Below are 18,453 nucleotides of genomic sequence, written 5' to 3' on the forward strand. Positions count from 1 at the left end.
ATAATTCCGATCTGGGGAGGCAAACAACAAATATCGCCGCCGAGCTGTCAATGAAAGTAGCACGGCCATCTGTACTGGCCATACGAGTTGCAAGGACAAACTACGGCTAAACTAACGTGAGTTGTCTGCAAACTTGGTGTGGCCAGAGCTGCGGCCTTTTGAGCGCAAAGGGTTAGAAACAATTAGTTAATAAAAAACAATCGCACAATAGCAGTTAAACACAACCTTATTATTTATTAAATATAAAACAACGGATAATACAAATTGTTAACATTTAATACTTACCCGAAAAAGCCCACCCAACTACCTATAAACCTCCTATCTGTTTAATTAAACAAAAATAGAAACGTTAATAAAACACTTTATTTTCCTGTAATGTAAATTAAATGTGTATGTTTGTTCAATGCTAATTCAAAATTACCACTAGTTTTTCAGAGAGGAATATTAGGCTGTATAATCTTGGCACTGAAGGTAGATCGAGATCTTGTCTTGGTTTTTTCCTCAGGTTTTATCCTACAGAGTTTTGACTTTCGCTGAGCTTGAATTATACAGTAGTGAGTTTAAAGGTGTAAGTTCAGTTCTTTATGGATTGATAAAGTTTACATCTTTTAATGGAAAAGACATAAACCAACTTACTTCCACCAGGGATACAAAGCAGAAAATGAAAAAGTTTACATCTGTTGAGTTTCTTTTAGTTGTAACTGCATTGGTAACTGAACCTTTGTTATTTCGTACAAACACGTAAATCCGTTTCCGGGTTTTTGTAATCATGTTATTTGCACGGAAAACGAAGGTCTGTGAGGGCCAGGTTTTCTGTCACCCATTTGTTAGCTTCTGCTTCCAATTCTTCCGTGAATTCGCTGTTTCCTTTGACTTTTCCTGGAACATAGTTCAATGGTTAGCGGCTACCATGTATTAAATTTTTTTCAATAAAACTTGGGAGGCCAGTTGCTTTTTTACTTTTATTATGGACCACTGATATGCGCAAGCATCTTATCAAAAGGAGATGAATAATACAGTACAAGGTTGATAATGATAAAACATACAGGGCTACTAATTACATTTCTGGCCTTGGTAACACTGGTTGTTGCTAGACTCCAGCTGATGTTTCCAGTGCAAAGTTCATATTGTTAAATATAACCTGAACCAAAACGTGTTGTTATTTCATTGTTGTCTGTGTTATTGACACCAGGTTGAAAAATTGATCTTATGTGAAAATGAAATTAAATCTTAAAACATTTTTATGCAATAATTTTTCATAACTGTCGAAGTGGCTTGACACAACAAGAGTGCACAGAGGAACTTAATTCCTTATATGGTAATGCAGCGCCTTCCTACAGCAGCGAAAAACCTGGTATAATGAATTCAATTGTGGTCGACGATAACTCCAGGACAAACCCTGTGAAGGTCGTCCAACATCAGTTGTGAAAGAAAACATCGATGATGTGCATGAGCTGATAAAGCATGATCGTCATGTGACATCGTGAGATTGAGGCATCTTTAGGCATTAGTATGACAAGCATCAATAAGATTTTGAATTTGAAAAAGGTTTGTTCGCATTGGATACCGCATAGCCTGACAAACGCTCAAAAGGAGGCTCGTGTTGATTGGTGCAAGAAAATCGCTCAAGGTACATCAAAAGCAGTTCATAATATTTGCACAGGTGATGAATCATGTATATTCTTATATGATGCTGAAACAAAACATCAATCCAACATTTGGGTCTTTCAAGATGAGCCAAACCAACCAAAGTTGTTCGTGGAAGAAGCACATCAAAGCAAATGGTTGCCTGCTTCTTCGGCATTACCAGTCATGTGGCGACTGTGCTATCAGTCAATTCGGAATGGTACACCACTATTTGTTCGCCAGAAGCACATTTCTTTGGAATGCATGCTTAATTAACTTTTTTATACACAGTGCTTACTTTTTATAAACATGGCTCATTTCTGCTACTTATTAGCTATAGAAAAATGACAAGTGCGTTTTTCAACTATAAATGTTAATTGCAACAAATTGATTACCTCTTCTGATGAGCCCTTGTTCCTCGTCTCTTGTGAGGCCTGTGATAGGAACGTCGGGATAGAGGGGAACGTTGTTACGGAAATTGTCTATCTGAAGGTGGTTTGACAATTTCAGGACTTGATCATCGTTCAGAGGATTCCCGAGGAAAGCACTTATTTTCCGTATGTTTCCTGGTAAATCCTGGAAATTATTTCAGTTTTTTTTAACAAACCAATAATTATTAATGTAAATTCTCCAAAGATAGAATGTTTTCCTATGAATGAACCTTTTAATGCTGTGAGCAATTCTACACATTTAATGAATACACTAATGAAATAATAGTATTTTATGGCCGCTAAAAGCTCTTTGTACTACAAAAACTTACATTTTTGATTTATATACTTTTTGCCTAAGCTAAAAAAATGGAACGTGCTCGTGAGAATCTTCATCTAGGATACAGAAGTAAGACGATTAGATTTTCACTGATAGTCATAGTCAATAAATATAATTACATAATGTAGCTATGGTGGGAAGGGTTGATTCAATGTGAATGTTGAGTTCACCTTCCGCTTAGCGTAGTATCTGACACAGTCAATCAATCAAATCTTTATTTCTCATTTGGATACAAAGCAGTACATGAGAATTGTCATTAGCTTATGGATCAGTTTGTAATCGTGTTCAAACTATTTTAAAATAAATCCAACTATTTGAAGGCAAAACTGAATGATGTCAATTTATAAATATGCTAACATCACAAAAAACTCATTAATAGATTAATAGGTTTTGTTTATTAGAATCTGTCACAAACTTGAGTCCTGGAATCTGAAGTCCAAGTCCGTCTGAAGAGAATTGTGTACGTGATGAGTCAATGAGAAACCTGTTCATCTGGGTTACACTGGGGACTGCTGGGTAAACAAGACTGAGCTCTTTTGTTGTCTAGGTGTCTTTGATGTCAAAACGATGTAGAGTTCGTTTTGAAGGTCTTCATCATTGACTTTTTTAGATCTCTTCAGACGGACTTGGACTTCAGATTCCAGGAGAGTTTGTGACAGTGTCAGATCTCAAGTCACTGCACTGAGTGGAAGGTGAACTGGAGCTAAAATCAACATTCGAAGTGTAATCATATTTATCATGGATCGTAAAATCATAGTTAATGATGATTCTAAGAGATGTAGGTGGGACAAAGATGTGATTCAAAAGGGGTTTGGTATGGAATTTCGTTCTAACTCAGTATATTCTTGTGCTCTATATTCAATAATTAGTTTCTGTAGAGACATAATTATTAAATAGATCTTTTTAATAATATCCTTATAGCTGTTTTAACAAATATTCATATGTATTGCATATTTTGTGGCATGGGTGGTGATGAATTTTTGTTATAATTTCGCACCATTTTTTTCATATTTTATTAGTTTCTTAAATAGTTAACATCTTTTAGTTGTTCCAATGATATAGCAAGTTTGAAAAGATTTTATATGCAATTGTACTTTTGTCATATTTTTACATAATTTTAGTCTTATCCTCTTAAATTTGGGCAAAGCTTTTTATATATTATCTATTGTTTATTCTTTGTAGGATAATACAAAACAGAATCTATGAAAATATCTCTTGAAATATGACTTTCCCACGAAACAACTGTATATTTATGTTAAATTGGTTAGGGCTTCAAGGTAGGGCAGTAAGCCAGTCACTGTGGCAGCAATAAAAGGGTTAAGTTCATATTTGCATGGCTAGTTCCTTATGAATGGTAAAAAAGTAAGTAGTTACCCTGAGTAGATCTTCATAAAAGAGGAACAGCAGATTGGGGTGGTTGCGTTTGACCCAAGCTTGCTTCAGATGTTCCCAGTATGGAGAGTACACCACTAGAACATGTCGGGAATTAGAAAAAGAACAACAATATATCGCTTTAAACTGACAGATAGCGAAAACTTGCGTGTTGGTAAGGTTCTGTTGAGTGATTACGAATGTAACTCAATTGATAGTAATGGATGTGTGAACAAGTGCTACTGCACCTCTGTTGTGATCTTTTGAGAAATGAAGCTTACATAGGTCATCCTGGAAGTAGTGCCAGTATTTCTGGAAATCTCCAGTGTAGCCGTGGACTGCAAGGTAGCGGTTGTGGTGAAAGTAGGAGACCACCACGTCTAAAGGATTACGAGCCACGTAGATTACCTGGAACAGTGGACAGGACCACGGTTACAAGGAACATTGGAACTATTGCACAAGTGATGGATTGAGAAGTCTCCTCTTTCATTTCTCTTGTAACAGAGTTTGATTTTAGTTTGCGGCAAGATCGGTAAGCGGAAATGGATTCATCTATTAAAAACACCTGACTACATGTAAGATTGAAATAGTTAATAAAGTAAAAGATAAGCCAACTTTAAATTTGGATAAATTCAAATTATTTAATTACATTAGCTACTAAAGAAATTCATCATCTATAAGCGATATTAACAAATATTAAATTAAAACGTAGTTTTTTGGGTCAGAGGCTAAATTCATATTGTTAACCCTACCGCTGGGGCATAGGATCCGAGCCGGGGCCCAGCTCCTTTCTAGTGATGGAAAGACGGTTCTTTGGAATGATCCGGCTCATTCGGATCAGATCACTAAAAATGTACCAGCTCATGAGTTGGATTTTCAGATCATTCATATCACTAACGTCTCTCACTCCGATGGCTCGATCAGATCATGGAATAAACAAACCAATTAAAAATAAACAATTAATTTAGAAAATTATTTTATCTTGATTCAATCATTTTGCTTTTATTACTAAAAATATAATGTAAAAATTGATTTCATTATTTTTAGTCGTGTGTACCATGAAATGTAACTGGTAAAAAAAAATCATTGTTAATGTTATCTGTACAGTAAAATAAATTCTAATGTTTCAAAGGCTTTGTACATCAAATACAATAGTTTTCAGCGAGGCGAACTGTCGTCCATAATAAATTCAGATTTTAAACAGTTTTCTTCTATGTCTAGCAGATCACTTAGATCATAAAGAACTACGATAACCTGAAGAATGTTAAACTGGCGGTGTCTCTCAGCTCACGGGTCGTGACGCGATGGTTCGTTCAATAAGGAATCGGCTCACTAAATGACCTGGCTCATTTCATCACATGATCTGACGGATCTCAGATAATTTCATGACTCGGATCAGTGAGCCTATTCACTCATGATCTGCGCATCACTACTTCTTTCTGGCTTTAACTATTGGGGTGAACCGACGTGCGTTGCTCTGCTCATGAAAGAGCACATGTTTCAGTAAAATCCAATAATAAGTCAAGAAAATAGCCAGGAAAAAAATTTTGGGGGTCCAGACAACTGATTTTTCCCCTTAGTGGACGGACGGAGAGTAAGGCCCCATTTTGTTCCTTAAATAGTTCTTGGCCTGTTTCTTTGTTCAGAACGATCTTTCAACAGTACATGTCAGTAATACTGAATTATAATAATAATAATAATAATCATTCACTAAAAAAGTTATTGAAAAATTTAAAATTTGGAGGGGGGTCTGGACTCCTGGACCCCCTGGATCCCTCACTGGCTATGTCCTTGTAATAAATTTAAATTTGTAAAGTAGTGATTGAAAGTTATAAATTATGTATACAAATCAATATTTGACTCTTTCTTTCTTTAACTATTGGAGTGCAACGAATTGTGTTAGTCCTCTTATGACATAGCACTGAATCATGAATTTAAATTTTTGAAGTGGTAATTTGAAGTTATGAATTGCGTGGAGAGGTTAATATTCAACTCTATTTGGGTTTAACTATTGTGCTGTAGAACGATGTGTGTTGCTTGGTTTATGAAAGAGTACATGTTTCAAGTGAACCAAGCTGGTGCACAGAATTTACATTCAGTACGTAAACAGTTTTATACAAATTATTTACGTTCAGTACATAAATAATTTTATACAAATGAAATCCTGGAAGTTTTATAACCTGGAATACATCAAAAGTGGTAAGTTTATTGTCATTCAGACTGAGCTAAACATTCATTGAACTCTTTTTACAGCACCACGTGGGGTTGTTCACTCAACGCACATGAGACTTTTCACACGACACCACCACGTGGATTCTTCATATAACATGACCTGAAAAACTACGCACGGAGGATCTACAGTAGACTCATAACCTGCAGCTGACATCCATCATTCTAACTGCCATTTAGAACTTTCGACACTCTATGAGGGTTAGTTGAATAAACCATACAAGAACAGAGTTCTTTCATTTAGTGCAATATTTTAAAAGAATTTAACGCTTAAAAACTTGAATGCCAAAAAAGATTTTTAACCAAACCTGAAATTTTTTTTAAAGAATTATATAATAGGTTATATGTAACCCTGCAGTGTATTTATCTGAAATTTGGTAATAGATATGAAATCATGACACAAATGCATTGCTAAAAGCTGACACACCAAAGAGTGTTGAGGGTGAGCCAGAGTCAGCTAGTGAAAGTAAATTCAACCGAAGCCTGAGTGGTTAGAACCTCTAGGTTACTAGGATAACAAACCAAGCCTAGTCAATTTGCTGAAGTAGATTGTGTTGATTGCATACAAACTGGACCCTCACACTCTGTAGGAGAAACTCCCTGTTCCATCTTGCTAGTAAACTTGATCTGTAATTCATTTCGTAATTATTCAAATTTTATTTATATAATTTGTAGTCCAATAGAAAATGTTGTGTTTTTACATTAAATAAACAACACCTTATTTAAGGAATCAGTGAGAGAAAACTGTGCCATTGCCCGATTCAGCACAGTAATTTCAAGAAATTCATGATATTGCCATAGTTTCATTCAGGAAATCAATAATACATTTAGGTATAACATTATGAGGGATGAAATATTTCACATTTTTTGAATGCTGGTTTCAATGAGGGAGGGCTTTGAAAGCCATTACAGACAAAATCTAGTTCTTTCTTTCCATCCAAGTACTGATTTGTTACATTATCAAAAACTCTACAATGAACACTGTATGGCATGAAAAATGGCTATTGTGTTATTTCATCATGTAAATAATGCCAAATCTAAATTTAGGAGCCTAAGTCAATTCAAGATTACATTTTTTAGACCTATTTTATTCTTTGCTTATATAAATTATCTACGTGGTACATTACCAAGTTCTATGATTACATTATAAAGTAATGTAATCATAGAATGGTATTCTTGAGGCGAAGACCTACAGTCTTTCTTGAAAACCGGAATGACCGTAGAAAGCTTCATATCCGTTGGAAACTTTCCTTGAAGAACTGAGTGATTGTTACAATTCTTTTTAAAAGGAGTGCTTAGGGTGAAAGCAACCCGTCTAATCACTGAGGGATTTATTTGAAAACGTCAGGTGATGAACTGGTTTTCAAAGATGGAATAGTTTTATACATTTCAAGATAAGCTGTTGGTGATATGAAGAAACCTGATGGACAGACCAGTTTTTATTTTATTAGAGGTGTTAGTGCATCAATATGTTCCACTTTTAGATCATCCTGTGAGGGCATTTATGAAAAAAATTATTGAACATTTCAGCGATTTCACGTGGATAACCAACCACAACTCCACTATACCGTAAACTCCTGAATATGTGTCATGCTACGTAGACACATATTTACATGTGTTCCGACAAACAGGAAGGAACCACCTCAGCTGACATAATGTTACAATTATAATATGATGATCAGTACGGTACATACTGGAAAAAAGGCCTATCTCAAATCATGTCTCAATCAAAATTCACTCATATACCACATCATTTAACGTCCAGTTGTGGTGGAACTAAGAAAAGAAGGCTAATCTGATATAAATGGTGTAGGTAGTTATGGATCTTATAGTTGTAGTTTTCAGATAGAAAAATCACATTATTTTTTATACTAAAATTTTTCAATACAGGTTTTGTTTATTCGTTTAATACTAGATATAATTAATTTAACTTCCCTTAGCATTACAACTCTTAAACTCTAAAAGTATTTTAAAACTCAGCTATTCTATAGATGAATTTAATAAATGTATCTTTTTAAACAGTTGATAGTTTATAATATAGCACTACGCTAAGAACTACTCTTGTGGCAACAATTACTCGCATATTTTCAAGCAATTTTAATACTGTGGTTATTAATGTTACTCAGTAGTTATTTTATGTAGTGGTACACAAAATGTTGTATTATTATTCACAAAGGAAGTACAGAGCACACTTGGTAATTTCAGCACAGCTTTTATCTATCAACCTAAGAGTCTTTCTGTAATAGGCTTGGTGACTGTAATATGATATGAATAAGAACTTTATTATGCAAGAAAATATTCATACAAATACATTGGCGTCACAATTATTATTATACAAGAGAATAACAACACTAAAAGTCAATTTACAGTCCAAGCCTTGTCAACATATTCTTCCACAGAATAAAAAGATCTTTTACATAGAAAATGATTAAGTTTATGTTTAAAATCCTTATCACTAAGTTGTCTTATCTCTAATGATAACTTATTATATAACCTAATAGCTATTCTCATGGGGCTATTGTCAGTATTGACCAGTCTAACTTGAGGCAGATTAATTTTTTATATTTTTTTTTTAAATAGGAAGGACTTTTGTTGTTTTTAAAACATCAGGAAATATGCCCAAGTATTATTAATTAAAAATGTTAAAGGAGAAACAAAACAAGATACTGTTTCTTTCACAAGGGCATTTGTCAATCCGAAGTGTCTATACATTTTTCAGGTGCTAATTGCCTCACTACATCTATAACATCACTTGGTTACATATTTCAAACTAAACTCATTAATATTATCAGGTACAGGTTTATTACTTAAATAATCTTTAAAGCTATAATTATTTACATTACACTTATACTATTACTAGCTGAATCTCTGGCAATGTTTAAAAAGAAATCATTAAATTCATCTGGCCTAAAATATTTATTTATATTACTACTCTTATTTCTTATTATTCACAATATTATATAGTGGCGCTTTTTATTCTTAGCATTCTCAATTAATTTGATATGCCTGTTTTTTTAGCTTCTCTAATTCTACATCTATACAACGCCTTTAATCGCTTACACTCATATTTGTACCAAGTAATATTGTATCTTTTGAAAGATATACCTATGAGCAGCTGATTGGCAAAGTTTAAACCAAAAGTGACAATTTTAAGCTGCAAGAGCACAAATTGCCTTGTTCTCAGACTCGTAAATCTTTTCAGAGCCAAATTGTGAATGCCAAAGTAACAAAACCATCACCCAAAAATTTAGATTCCATGGCCTTGTTGAATTGAGGCCTTTGTCATTTTGCAAATGGCAGGAGACTCACCTTACATCGATCCAAAAGCGAAGGGGGCAGCAGAGTGAAGGGGAGGTGGGTCTTGAAGTGTCGAGGGGACTGTGAGAAAGAAGCCAGTTGATAACCTGGAGTCCTCCACGTTGTCTGTCGGTCGGTCGGTTGTTCATAGCCAATACCTCTCTGTGTAGCTGGGGACTGTGCAGCATTCCATTCCAAATCTACGGACCATCAGAAAAGTAACGTAGTCATTTATTTTACGGGGATAAATTAAATTGTGTTTTTTAATGAGATAAACTGCCGTGAAAAACTTCATAAGTAACATCATTCGTTTGAGGTTATGTTGGTTTATGGTAACACTATTATGACATTTATAATCTATGCTACTGAGACCATTGAAGATGCGTGATTAAAAATCTGTACATATGAAGTACTATACCAGTACTTGCACGTACTTTTCACTTGGGATATGCACAACTTGTTCCTTTTCATTTAATAAAACTCCGTATTTTTATGGTCTTTTAAAAAGAAATTGTATTTTATTAGTCGGATGGTTGGTAAACCTGATTGATCACCTAATATTTTGCACATAGTTATACGTTACATATACAGCTGATCGTAGATCGTACAAATGTACCAACCCTACAATTATTGGACTAACAAATCCCTTTTATTAAAAAAATGAATGCATTATTTTGTAACAGCTGATCGCAACAATAAGTGCAGTTCAAATATCAGGTGATTAATCAGGTTTACCAACCATCCTACTAATAGAATAATAATCTTTTCAAAGTACCATGCCAAAAACGGGGGTTTATTATTTATTTGACGAAAACGACAAGGAAATTATTAACTGACAAATATTATTAATTATTTTAGAAAATTTAAAGCTGGAATTGGTACATTAGTTCATTAAGTCCCACGAACTTTCATCTGGCATAGTTTTTTGCCGACTGCTTCAAAGGGAGTCTTCGGTGTCAAATTCTGACCATCTTGTGTTTTAGGGCATTTTGTAAGATAGATAAGTACTTAATTACTGAAATCTAAAGCGGCGTGAAAAATAATCACTATTCCTTTGAGAATGTAATCACCATACATGTAAACAAATTGAAAATAATAAACAATAGTTGATTATATTAGATATGCTTTTTTAATTAATAGGTATTTCACAACTTTAGAGACCAAGATGGGACTTTCTTCTACTTTAAAGACCAGTGACGTGTAGCCTGGAGGGATTTTCGAAATAAGAGTAAGCATATATTCATCCCAGTGACCGTAAGAATGTACATGTAAAATGTCAGTACAATCGGTTTAATAGTTTATTCGTGAAAGCAAAACAAACAAGCAAAGGCTTTTTCGCATTTATACAGTAATATTAGGATAAGGAAGTTATGTTACCATGTTTTTGTTATGTAAAAACGATGGTGAGCTAACCTATACTTAATATCTGTAACATAGGAACCCATGCACATATACTGATGTTACGATCAATGTCCACTTACTCCAGGAAAGGAAATCTCGTGTCCAAAGGGACTTTCCTGGCTGCCTCGTAATCGAGGTTATTGTTTATCAGCCAAACCATTTCTTGGCACCAAGTTGTACCTGTAAACAAATGTCCTTAAACAAACAAAGTATAGAAGGTACAATACTGTTAAGGTAAAAAAATATTAAAAGTTTCTCCAAATTAGTATTCAGTTTCTTCATTTTGTTGCGAAATGACGAGTAAAGCGACTCTGGGGTTGACTTCAGAGTACGAATTTATTTTCAGTTTTTTTTTACTCCTCATTTAAGCCCAGCGTCTTAGCTATGCCGGATTCGACGTTCGCTGTTGTTTTTTTTTTAATTGTCAAAGTACATGATTGGACCTCCCCGGGATTTAAATCCGTGTTCTCTCGGTTAGAATTTGAAGTTAGATAATAAAAAAATCGCGTTTAAAAAACATAAGACTTTAACTAGTAAGTAAAATATTAATTTGCAAAATGTATAATTTTCATATTGCCTGTTTTAACATACGTGTGTAAAGTCTATGTATATCTTAACATACATACATATGTGCATCTTAACCTGGATGTGTAAAGGTAATGTCATAAAATTGTCATGTACGTGTAAAGACGATGATGTCTAAACATATATTGTAAAGATGATGAACATGATTTTAACATAAATGTTTGTAGGTTAAGTACATATCACTTCTGATGACATATGTTTTCATCTTATCCTTTCCCAATTTATCTTTTTTTTGCAAAAAACGTCCTAAGTAGCAATAAGGCATCTCAACTTCTGATGACAATTTTTTCATCTTATCCTTTCCCAATTTATCTTTTTTTGCAAAACCTCACGTCCTAAGTAGAACAGGGTTCAATTTATCTTTTTTTGCAAAACCTCACGTCCTAAGTAGAACAGGTTTCAATTTATCTTTTTTGCAAAACCTCACGTCCTAAGTAGAACAGGTTTCAATTTATCTTTTTTGCAAAACCTCACGTCCTAAGTAGAACAGGTTTCAATTTATCTTTTTTGCAAAACCTCACGTCCTAAGTAGAACAGGTTTCAATTTATCTTTTTTGCAAAACCTCACGTCCTAAGTAGAACAGGTTTCAATTTATCTTTTTTGCAAAACCTCACGTCCTAAGTAGACCAGGTTTCAATTTATCTTTTTTGCAAAACTAAGTAGAACAGGTTTCAATTTATCTTTTTTGCAAAACCTCACGTCCTAAGTAGAACAGGTTTAAGATCTACGAACCATTTCTAAAATCATCATTTCAGCTATAGAGTACAGCAGTTATGTGATATTGAAGATAATTAAAACTGGTCTAGCTTTAAAAATATCCCAATCAGTGATTTCTGTCCCACGAAAAACCACTCAATAGAGCAAATGTAGGAGAGACGTCTTTAATTAACAACTTCTTTGCTTAAGTTTGTTAATGTAACAACTGGAAGTTAATAACAGTACAAGGAGAAGATAGTAAAACAGCGAATCACATGGTTAATGAATACTATCTGTAATACAACTGCTGAAATATTAGTTACTGAAGGTCATATCACCTTACAGGAGACCAATCACATTGACTCGGTCTTCAACAGGAAATAAAGCATTATAGATGTAAAAGTAACAGCGTAAAGCGGTGTACGGTGATCTGATAATAAATGCGAGGATAAAGAAGGACTTTGGTAGCTGAAAAGAGGTGGAGGAATTGAGACAGATCATAAGAAAGAAGATACAAGAAAATCTGACAGAAACGCCAGGAACGGGCTAGAAAGAACGGACTAGATTAGAAAAGAAGAAGTGGTAGCAGAGGAATCAGTGTGGGAGAGGACTGCAACAAAGGGAGGTGTAGAAATAGCGTGATGCATAGAGTATTAAAGAGCAGTAATAAACAGACTGAGGCACTTTAAAAGTGGCTTCATATGAGACAAGAGAAATAAATAGAAAATTAAAGAAAGAAGCAAATAAGGCACTGAGAGGAAAGGGGGATATACTGCTAGGACAATGGTATCAAAAAGCAATAAATTATTTTTCAATATTATCCTTAGAATAATTAGGTACACGTGATGAGTAGAAGAATGATAGTAGGAAATGGAGAAAAGTGAAGTGTAAGAGGAAGTAAAATAATTGTGAAGCAAGCACAAGTATTTTACAACGCTACCAAATCAAGTGGAGGAACAAAAAAGAAGATGGTGTTGAAAATGAAGGTCAAGAGCGAGGGGATGTTAGCGTGCGAGGGATCCAAGAGGTTCGGACCTCCCCTCCCAGATTTTCAATTCTTTCAATTACTTTTATAGTAAACGATTATTATTATTTCAATAACTCAGTATTACATGTACTGCTGAAAGATCGTTCTCAACAAAGAAACGGGCCAAGAAACTTTTAAGGAACAAAATGGGGCCTTACTCTCTGCCCACTAGGGAAAAATATCAGTTGTCTGGACCCCCCAAACTTTTTCCTGGATACGTTTTTGATGAAATTGAATAAACGAAAGAAAAGGATGAACTTTTGTATTTTGAAAGGATGGAAGAAGCTTTGAGAGAGGAGAATCTGTAAAAAAACTTGGAGATGACGGTGATTGTGAATTTACAACAGAGGCGCTGACATAAAAATATTGTGGGGAGGACTTACCGGGGTCTTGCCCCAGAAAAGTTTTTGAATTTTAGATGCAAAGTAGTGAGTTTTACAGTTAAAAAAATTATTTTAGAGTTATATCATCAACTTTAGAACCCCGAAAAATTTACTCTCGATAACCCAACACTCCGGGAAACTCGATAAGTCTCACATATCTTTTGCCTTTGAAAAAGGAACAAAACACAAATGAAATGAAAAATGCCTGTATTAAAGAGGCGGAGTTAAGGCTATCAAGCCCTCTCTACAACTCAAACTCATATTATATACAGTAAATAGTTTGATACAATTTCGGTAAATTATTAATTTAAAATTTAAATATAAAAATAAAAAAAGTTCTTAGCCTATACAAAATTAAATTAACTTAAAGTAAAAATTTACACATTAAAATGAACTCAAAACTCAAAATACAAAAGAAAGTTTATCTCGTATATTGAAGAAAAATTTCAAAATGAAGAACAAGAAGACACATTCAATCACTCTAACACACCGATTGACCACATGACCGCAACAAGCAGCACCACCCGTCACCCCTACAGGCCCCCCCAGCAGCAAGCCCCTAACCCCCTTAAACTCGCACGGTATTTTCGTAACAAACTAATTTAATTTACAGTAATAATCATAATAAAAGTGAAATAGCTAATTTAAGCTTACTTTGAATAAGGCTCAGGGTCAATTAAATAAAAACTCTCAAAGATAATGCTTTATTACAGTTCAAAAAGTCAATACAGTATGCCTAATACTTTCAGTCAAAAGGTACCTACGTAAATAGCGGGTTTTAATTGGGCTTTACACACTAAAAATATTTGAAAATAACTAATACAATACTGTAGTAATATAGAAATACAGTACAAAAGTAGTATTAACATTTTGGACCTGAAAATTCAACATTCTGTATGTATTTACTTCTCTATTTTATGAAGATTTTTAATATCACTCTAAATACCATTATTAGGGCCAGAGGATCTTTAGAAAGGTGCAAATGTTCACCGTCTGACTGGATTACTGACTATGAAATCGTTGATGACTGGTCGGGTATCCAATTCATCCAAAACAGCTCGTGACATGAAGAACAGTCAAGTTCTTCAGTAGCTTCTGTCCCATTGTTGATCGAAGATACGACTTCAGTCGTTTAAAGGTGCTAAATGATCGCTCTGCTGTTGCTGTCGTAATCGTAATTGGAACTACTTTCACTTCGCTTCTTCACATACCATTTCTTCAACTGAAGACACTACACTTGTTTAATGTGATTTCTTACGTCACGCAGGTATTTTAAGACCTGTTGCTTTTTATTAAGGATATCGGCTAATATATTCAAGTGTAAGGGCAGTTTCTCAATGTCTAGGTCATTTTTGAAAACTCAAGTTCAAAATTTGTTTCACCTCTGTTTACTAAAAGCAATACTCACTCATGTTCAACTGCGATGGCCTGTGTGAATCCAGGTGATGCGAACCGCCCAGAAATGCTACCAAGATTGCAGCGTTTCACAATATGCACTGAACGAAACTACACTGATTGATTGTGCCAGCAAGGTAGGCTTTATATAGTCTTATTGTCTCAAATCTTCAAGAGGTCGCGAAGCGGAGAGCTGAAGGCGCTTCTGCTCAGTCCTTTGATGTCGCTGCGGCTGCAGAGCTGGCCCGCCAAAATTTACCCGAAGGTCGCGCACCGGGGCAAATTTCTAAGTGTCGGCCCAGCAGAAACCCAAACCCAACCCTATCATAATTCACACCACTCGTTTTCCAGTTAACCTGATTACTACCGTTAATAATTTGTATTTAAACTCATTATTGAACGTATTTTAGTAGGGTAACCTATCGTCAAACAAGGAAAATAAAAAATTACCAACCATAATTTTAGCAATTTTCCAAACCACAATAAGACATCATAATTTTCTTAAATTAATGGAAGGCCCCACCCCAAACGAATTTTTCAGGGGTGCTCGGGCCTGCCCACCAGGCCCCATGGAGTCGGATCCCGTTCATTAGAAGGACACATTACGGTGCATTTGGTTGTACCGACTGCTGTGAATAACATGGAAGAACAGAAGACGGGATAGGGACCTTGGGGGAAAATCTTGTGGAAAAAGGTTTTGTATTAGAATTGCAGAGGGCTTTTGATAGAAGTGATTAGTAAGACGAATAGCAAAGGAAAGCATGAATGGGAGAATGGTGTTTTAGGGAAAATATAGATAGATAATAAATAGTATGAAGATAGAAAGTGTGTAAAGGAATAAAGAATCAGATTGGCTGAAGCAGACTGTATTTTAATGCTTGTGGCATGTTTGGTGATTTAATACCTAAAGAGGTCTAAGAAATAAATGGCATGGAAAAAGACGAAAGTGACCGTGGATGTAAAGGTAACGAAAGGAAATCTCTTTATAATGCATATTCACATTATCACATTCGCACTTCCTATTCATCCACTGTTACCTGAGGCGAAGGAAAGGTGGCTATCCAGACGTTATCCGGTCTCAAGGCCCATTGGGTGTATTATCATGAGTGCATGATCTTGTACCGGGAGGGAAAGCAACCACTGCTCCTCCCTCCCCACCGTGCACAAAAGCCTACCCTCTTTCCCTACCTGAAACGAGGAAAAGCTATTGCTATCCAGACGTCGTCCTGTCTGAAGGCCATCGTTTTAGTATCCGAGGGTTTGGTGATTCCTTGGTACCTGGAGGGAATCAACCACCCCTCCCCTCCTCACCTGCACTAACCCTACCGCTCTTTCCTACCTGAAACGAGGAAAAGTTTGCTATCCAGACGTTCGTCGGGTCCTCAAGACATGGTGTTGTATCCCGAGGGTTTTTGTTTCGGTAGTACCAAGGGAGGGAAGCCAACCACCCCTCCCTCCCCCACCAGCACAAAGCCTACTCTCTCCTCCTACCTGAGCGAGGAAAAGTTGCATCTTCAGAACGTCCGGTCCTCAAGGCCTATGGTGTAGTATTCCGAGAGCTTGCTTGGTACCTGGTGCCGAGAAGGAAGCAACCACCAGCCGTCCCCCCCCTTTCACCACCTGCACAAAGCCGTACCCTCTCTCCTCACCTGAGGCGAGGAAAAGTTTGCCTATCGCAGACGTCGTCCTGTCCCCCCCCCCCCCCCCCCCCCCCCTTCAAAAGGCCCCCCATGGTGTAGTAATCCCGAGGGCTTGTTCTTGGTACCGGGAAAAAGTGAACCAACCACAACCCTCTCTCCCCACACAGCACAAAGCCTACCCTCCTCCTTCCCTACCTGACGTGAAAAGTTGCTATCCAGACGTCCCCGTCCGGTCCTCAAGTCCATGGTGTGTAGTATCCGAGGGCATGTTCGTTGGTACCATGGGAGGGAAGCATCCACCCCTCCCTCGCCAACCAGCACAAAGCCTACCCTCTCTCCTTCCTGAAATCGGAGGAAAAAAGTTGCTAGTCCAGAACGTCCCGGTCTCAATGCCAATGGTGTAAGTAACCGAGGTTTTGGTTTCTTTGGTACCGTAACTGGGGAGGGAAGTCAACCACCCCCTCCCTCCCCCAACCAGCACAAAAGCCTACTCTCTCTCCTACCTGACGTCGAGGACAAGTTGCTATCCATACGTCCGGTTCTCAAGACCATGGTGAATAGTAACCGAGAGCTTGTTCCCTGGTACCGAGAGGGAAAGGCAGACCACCCCTCCCTCCTCACCTTGCCACAAAGCCTACCCCTCTCTCCTACCTGAGCGAAGAAAAAGTTGCTATCCAGACGTCAATCCGGTCTCAAAGGCCATGGTGTAGTATCCGAGGGCTTTCTTCTTGGTACCGGGATGGCAGCAACCACCCCTCCCTCCCCACCAGCACAAAGCCTACCCTCTCTCCTACCTGAGCGAGGAAAAGTTGCTATCCAGACGTCGCCCGGTCTCAAGGCCATGTTAGTATCCGAGGGCTTGTTCTAGGTACCGGGAGGGAACCACCCCCCCCCTCCTCCCCCACCAGCACAAAGCCTACCCTCTCCCCTACCAGAGCGTGGGAAAAGTTGCTAATCCAGACATCGTCCGTCTCAGGCCATGGTGGTAGTATCCGAGGGCTTTGTTCTTGGTACCGGGAGGAACCAACCACCCCTCTCTCCCCACCTGCACAAAGCCTACCCTCTCCTCCTACCTGAGGGCGAGGAAAAGTTTGCTATCCAGACGTCGTCCGGTCTCAAGGCCATGGTGTAGTATCCGAGGGCTTGTTCTTGGTACCGGGAGGGAAGCAACCACCCCTCCCTCCCCACCTGCACAAAGCCTACCCTCTCTCCTACCTGAACGAGGAAAAGTTGCTATCCAGACGTCGTCCGGTCTCAAGGCCATGGTGTAGTATCCGAGGGCTTGTTCTTGGTACCGGGAGGGAAGCAACCACCCCTCCCTCCCCACCTGCACAAACCCTACCCTCTCTCCTGTGAACTCGGACATCAGCTGGCGGTTCAGAGTCGGTTCCAGAGGGGTGATTGTATGAGGGAAGACCCCCGAGTCACTGTAAGATACAAAGGCTAAAATTAGTTCGATTTACCAGAGGTAAAGAATAACTATAAATCGCTGAGCTTGCTCTGTTGCTTATGTCATGCAAATGTCAACTCCAAGTTACATACGCAACACGTTTTCATAAATTCATCTTCCTTTGGTTTTAATAATACTTTCGTTTTTTCACAAAAATGAACTAATTTTTTATTAATTTAAAGAATAGTCTGAATATCACAGTAGTTTTGCATGTAGTTTCGAAAAATCATTTCTGGCCATTTTCGGAGTTACTACTCACTCTGAAAAGAAAATTCTACTTCTATTTCCTGTTGAAAAGTCTTCTATATTAACAATGGCGAAGAAGAACGAATTGAATCTAAGGCTAACTAAAGTTAGAAAAAATTGGCCAGTACAAGGGTGTATAAAACCTGTTTATTTCGATATAACATACGTTGTATGTACGTTCTATACGGTGAAATTGAGTGAAACTTACAGCTAACACTCGATACTGTTTGTGAGATATTACAGTTAGTTGGGGGGAGGTTGAACTATGCCTTCGGTTGAACATACTGCTTGTAGGCCTCGGGGTCTGCTCGCTTCAAGTCCGCAAGAATCTGCTTCTC

At 37.1% G+C, this 18,453-nt stretch overlaps 1 protein-coding gene across 1 annotated transcript; it reads right to left on the minus strand.

Annotated features, from left to right (window-relative positions):
• Window positions 1–208: 208 nt before the first annotated feature.
• LOC124368324 (luciferin sulfotransferase-like) lies at window positions 209–17,848 on the minus strand. Its single transcript, XM_046825598.1, has 8 exons — window positions 17,635–17,848; window positions 10,773–10,872; window positions 10,027–10,037; window positions 9,304–9,491; window positions 4,047–4,173; window positions 3,769–3,863; window positions 2,022–2,202; window positions 209–879 (listed from the first exon to the last, which is right to left on the minus strand). Exons 1-8 carry the CDS (start codon window positions 17,783–17,785, stop codon window positions 773–775), a joined length of 960 nt encoding a protein of 319 aa, XP_046681554.1. The 5' UTR covers window positions 17,786–17,848; the 3' UTR covers window positions 209–772.
• Between the last annotated feature and the right edge of the window lie 605 nt (window positions 17,849–18,453).

This window comes from Homalodisca vitripennis, chromosome 8 (assembly GCF_021130785.1).
Source record: "Homalodisca vitripennis isolate AUS2020 chromosome 8, UT_GWSS_2.1, whole genome shotgun sequence".
In the NCBI taxonomy this organism is placed as follows: Eukaryota; Metazoa; Arthropoda; class Insecta; order Hemiptera; family Cicadellidae; genus Homalodisca; species Homalodisca vitripennis.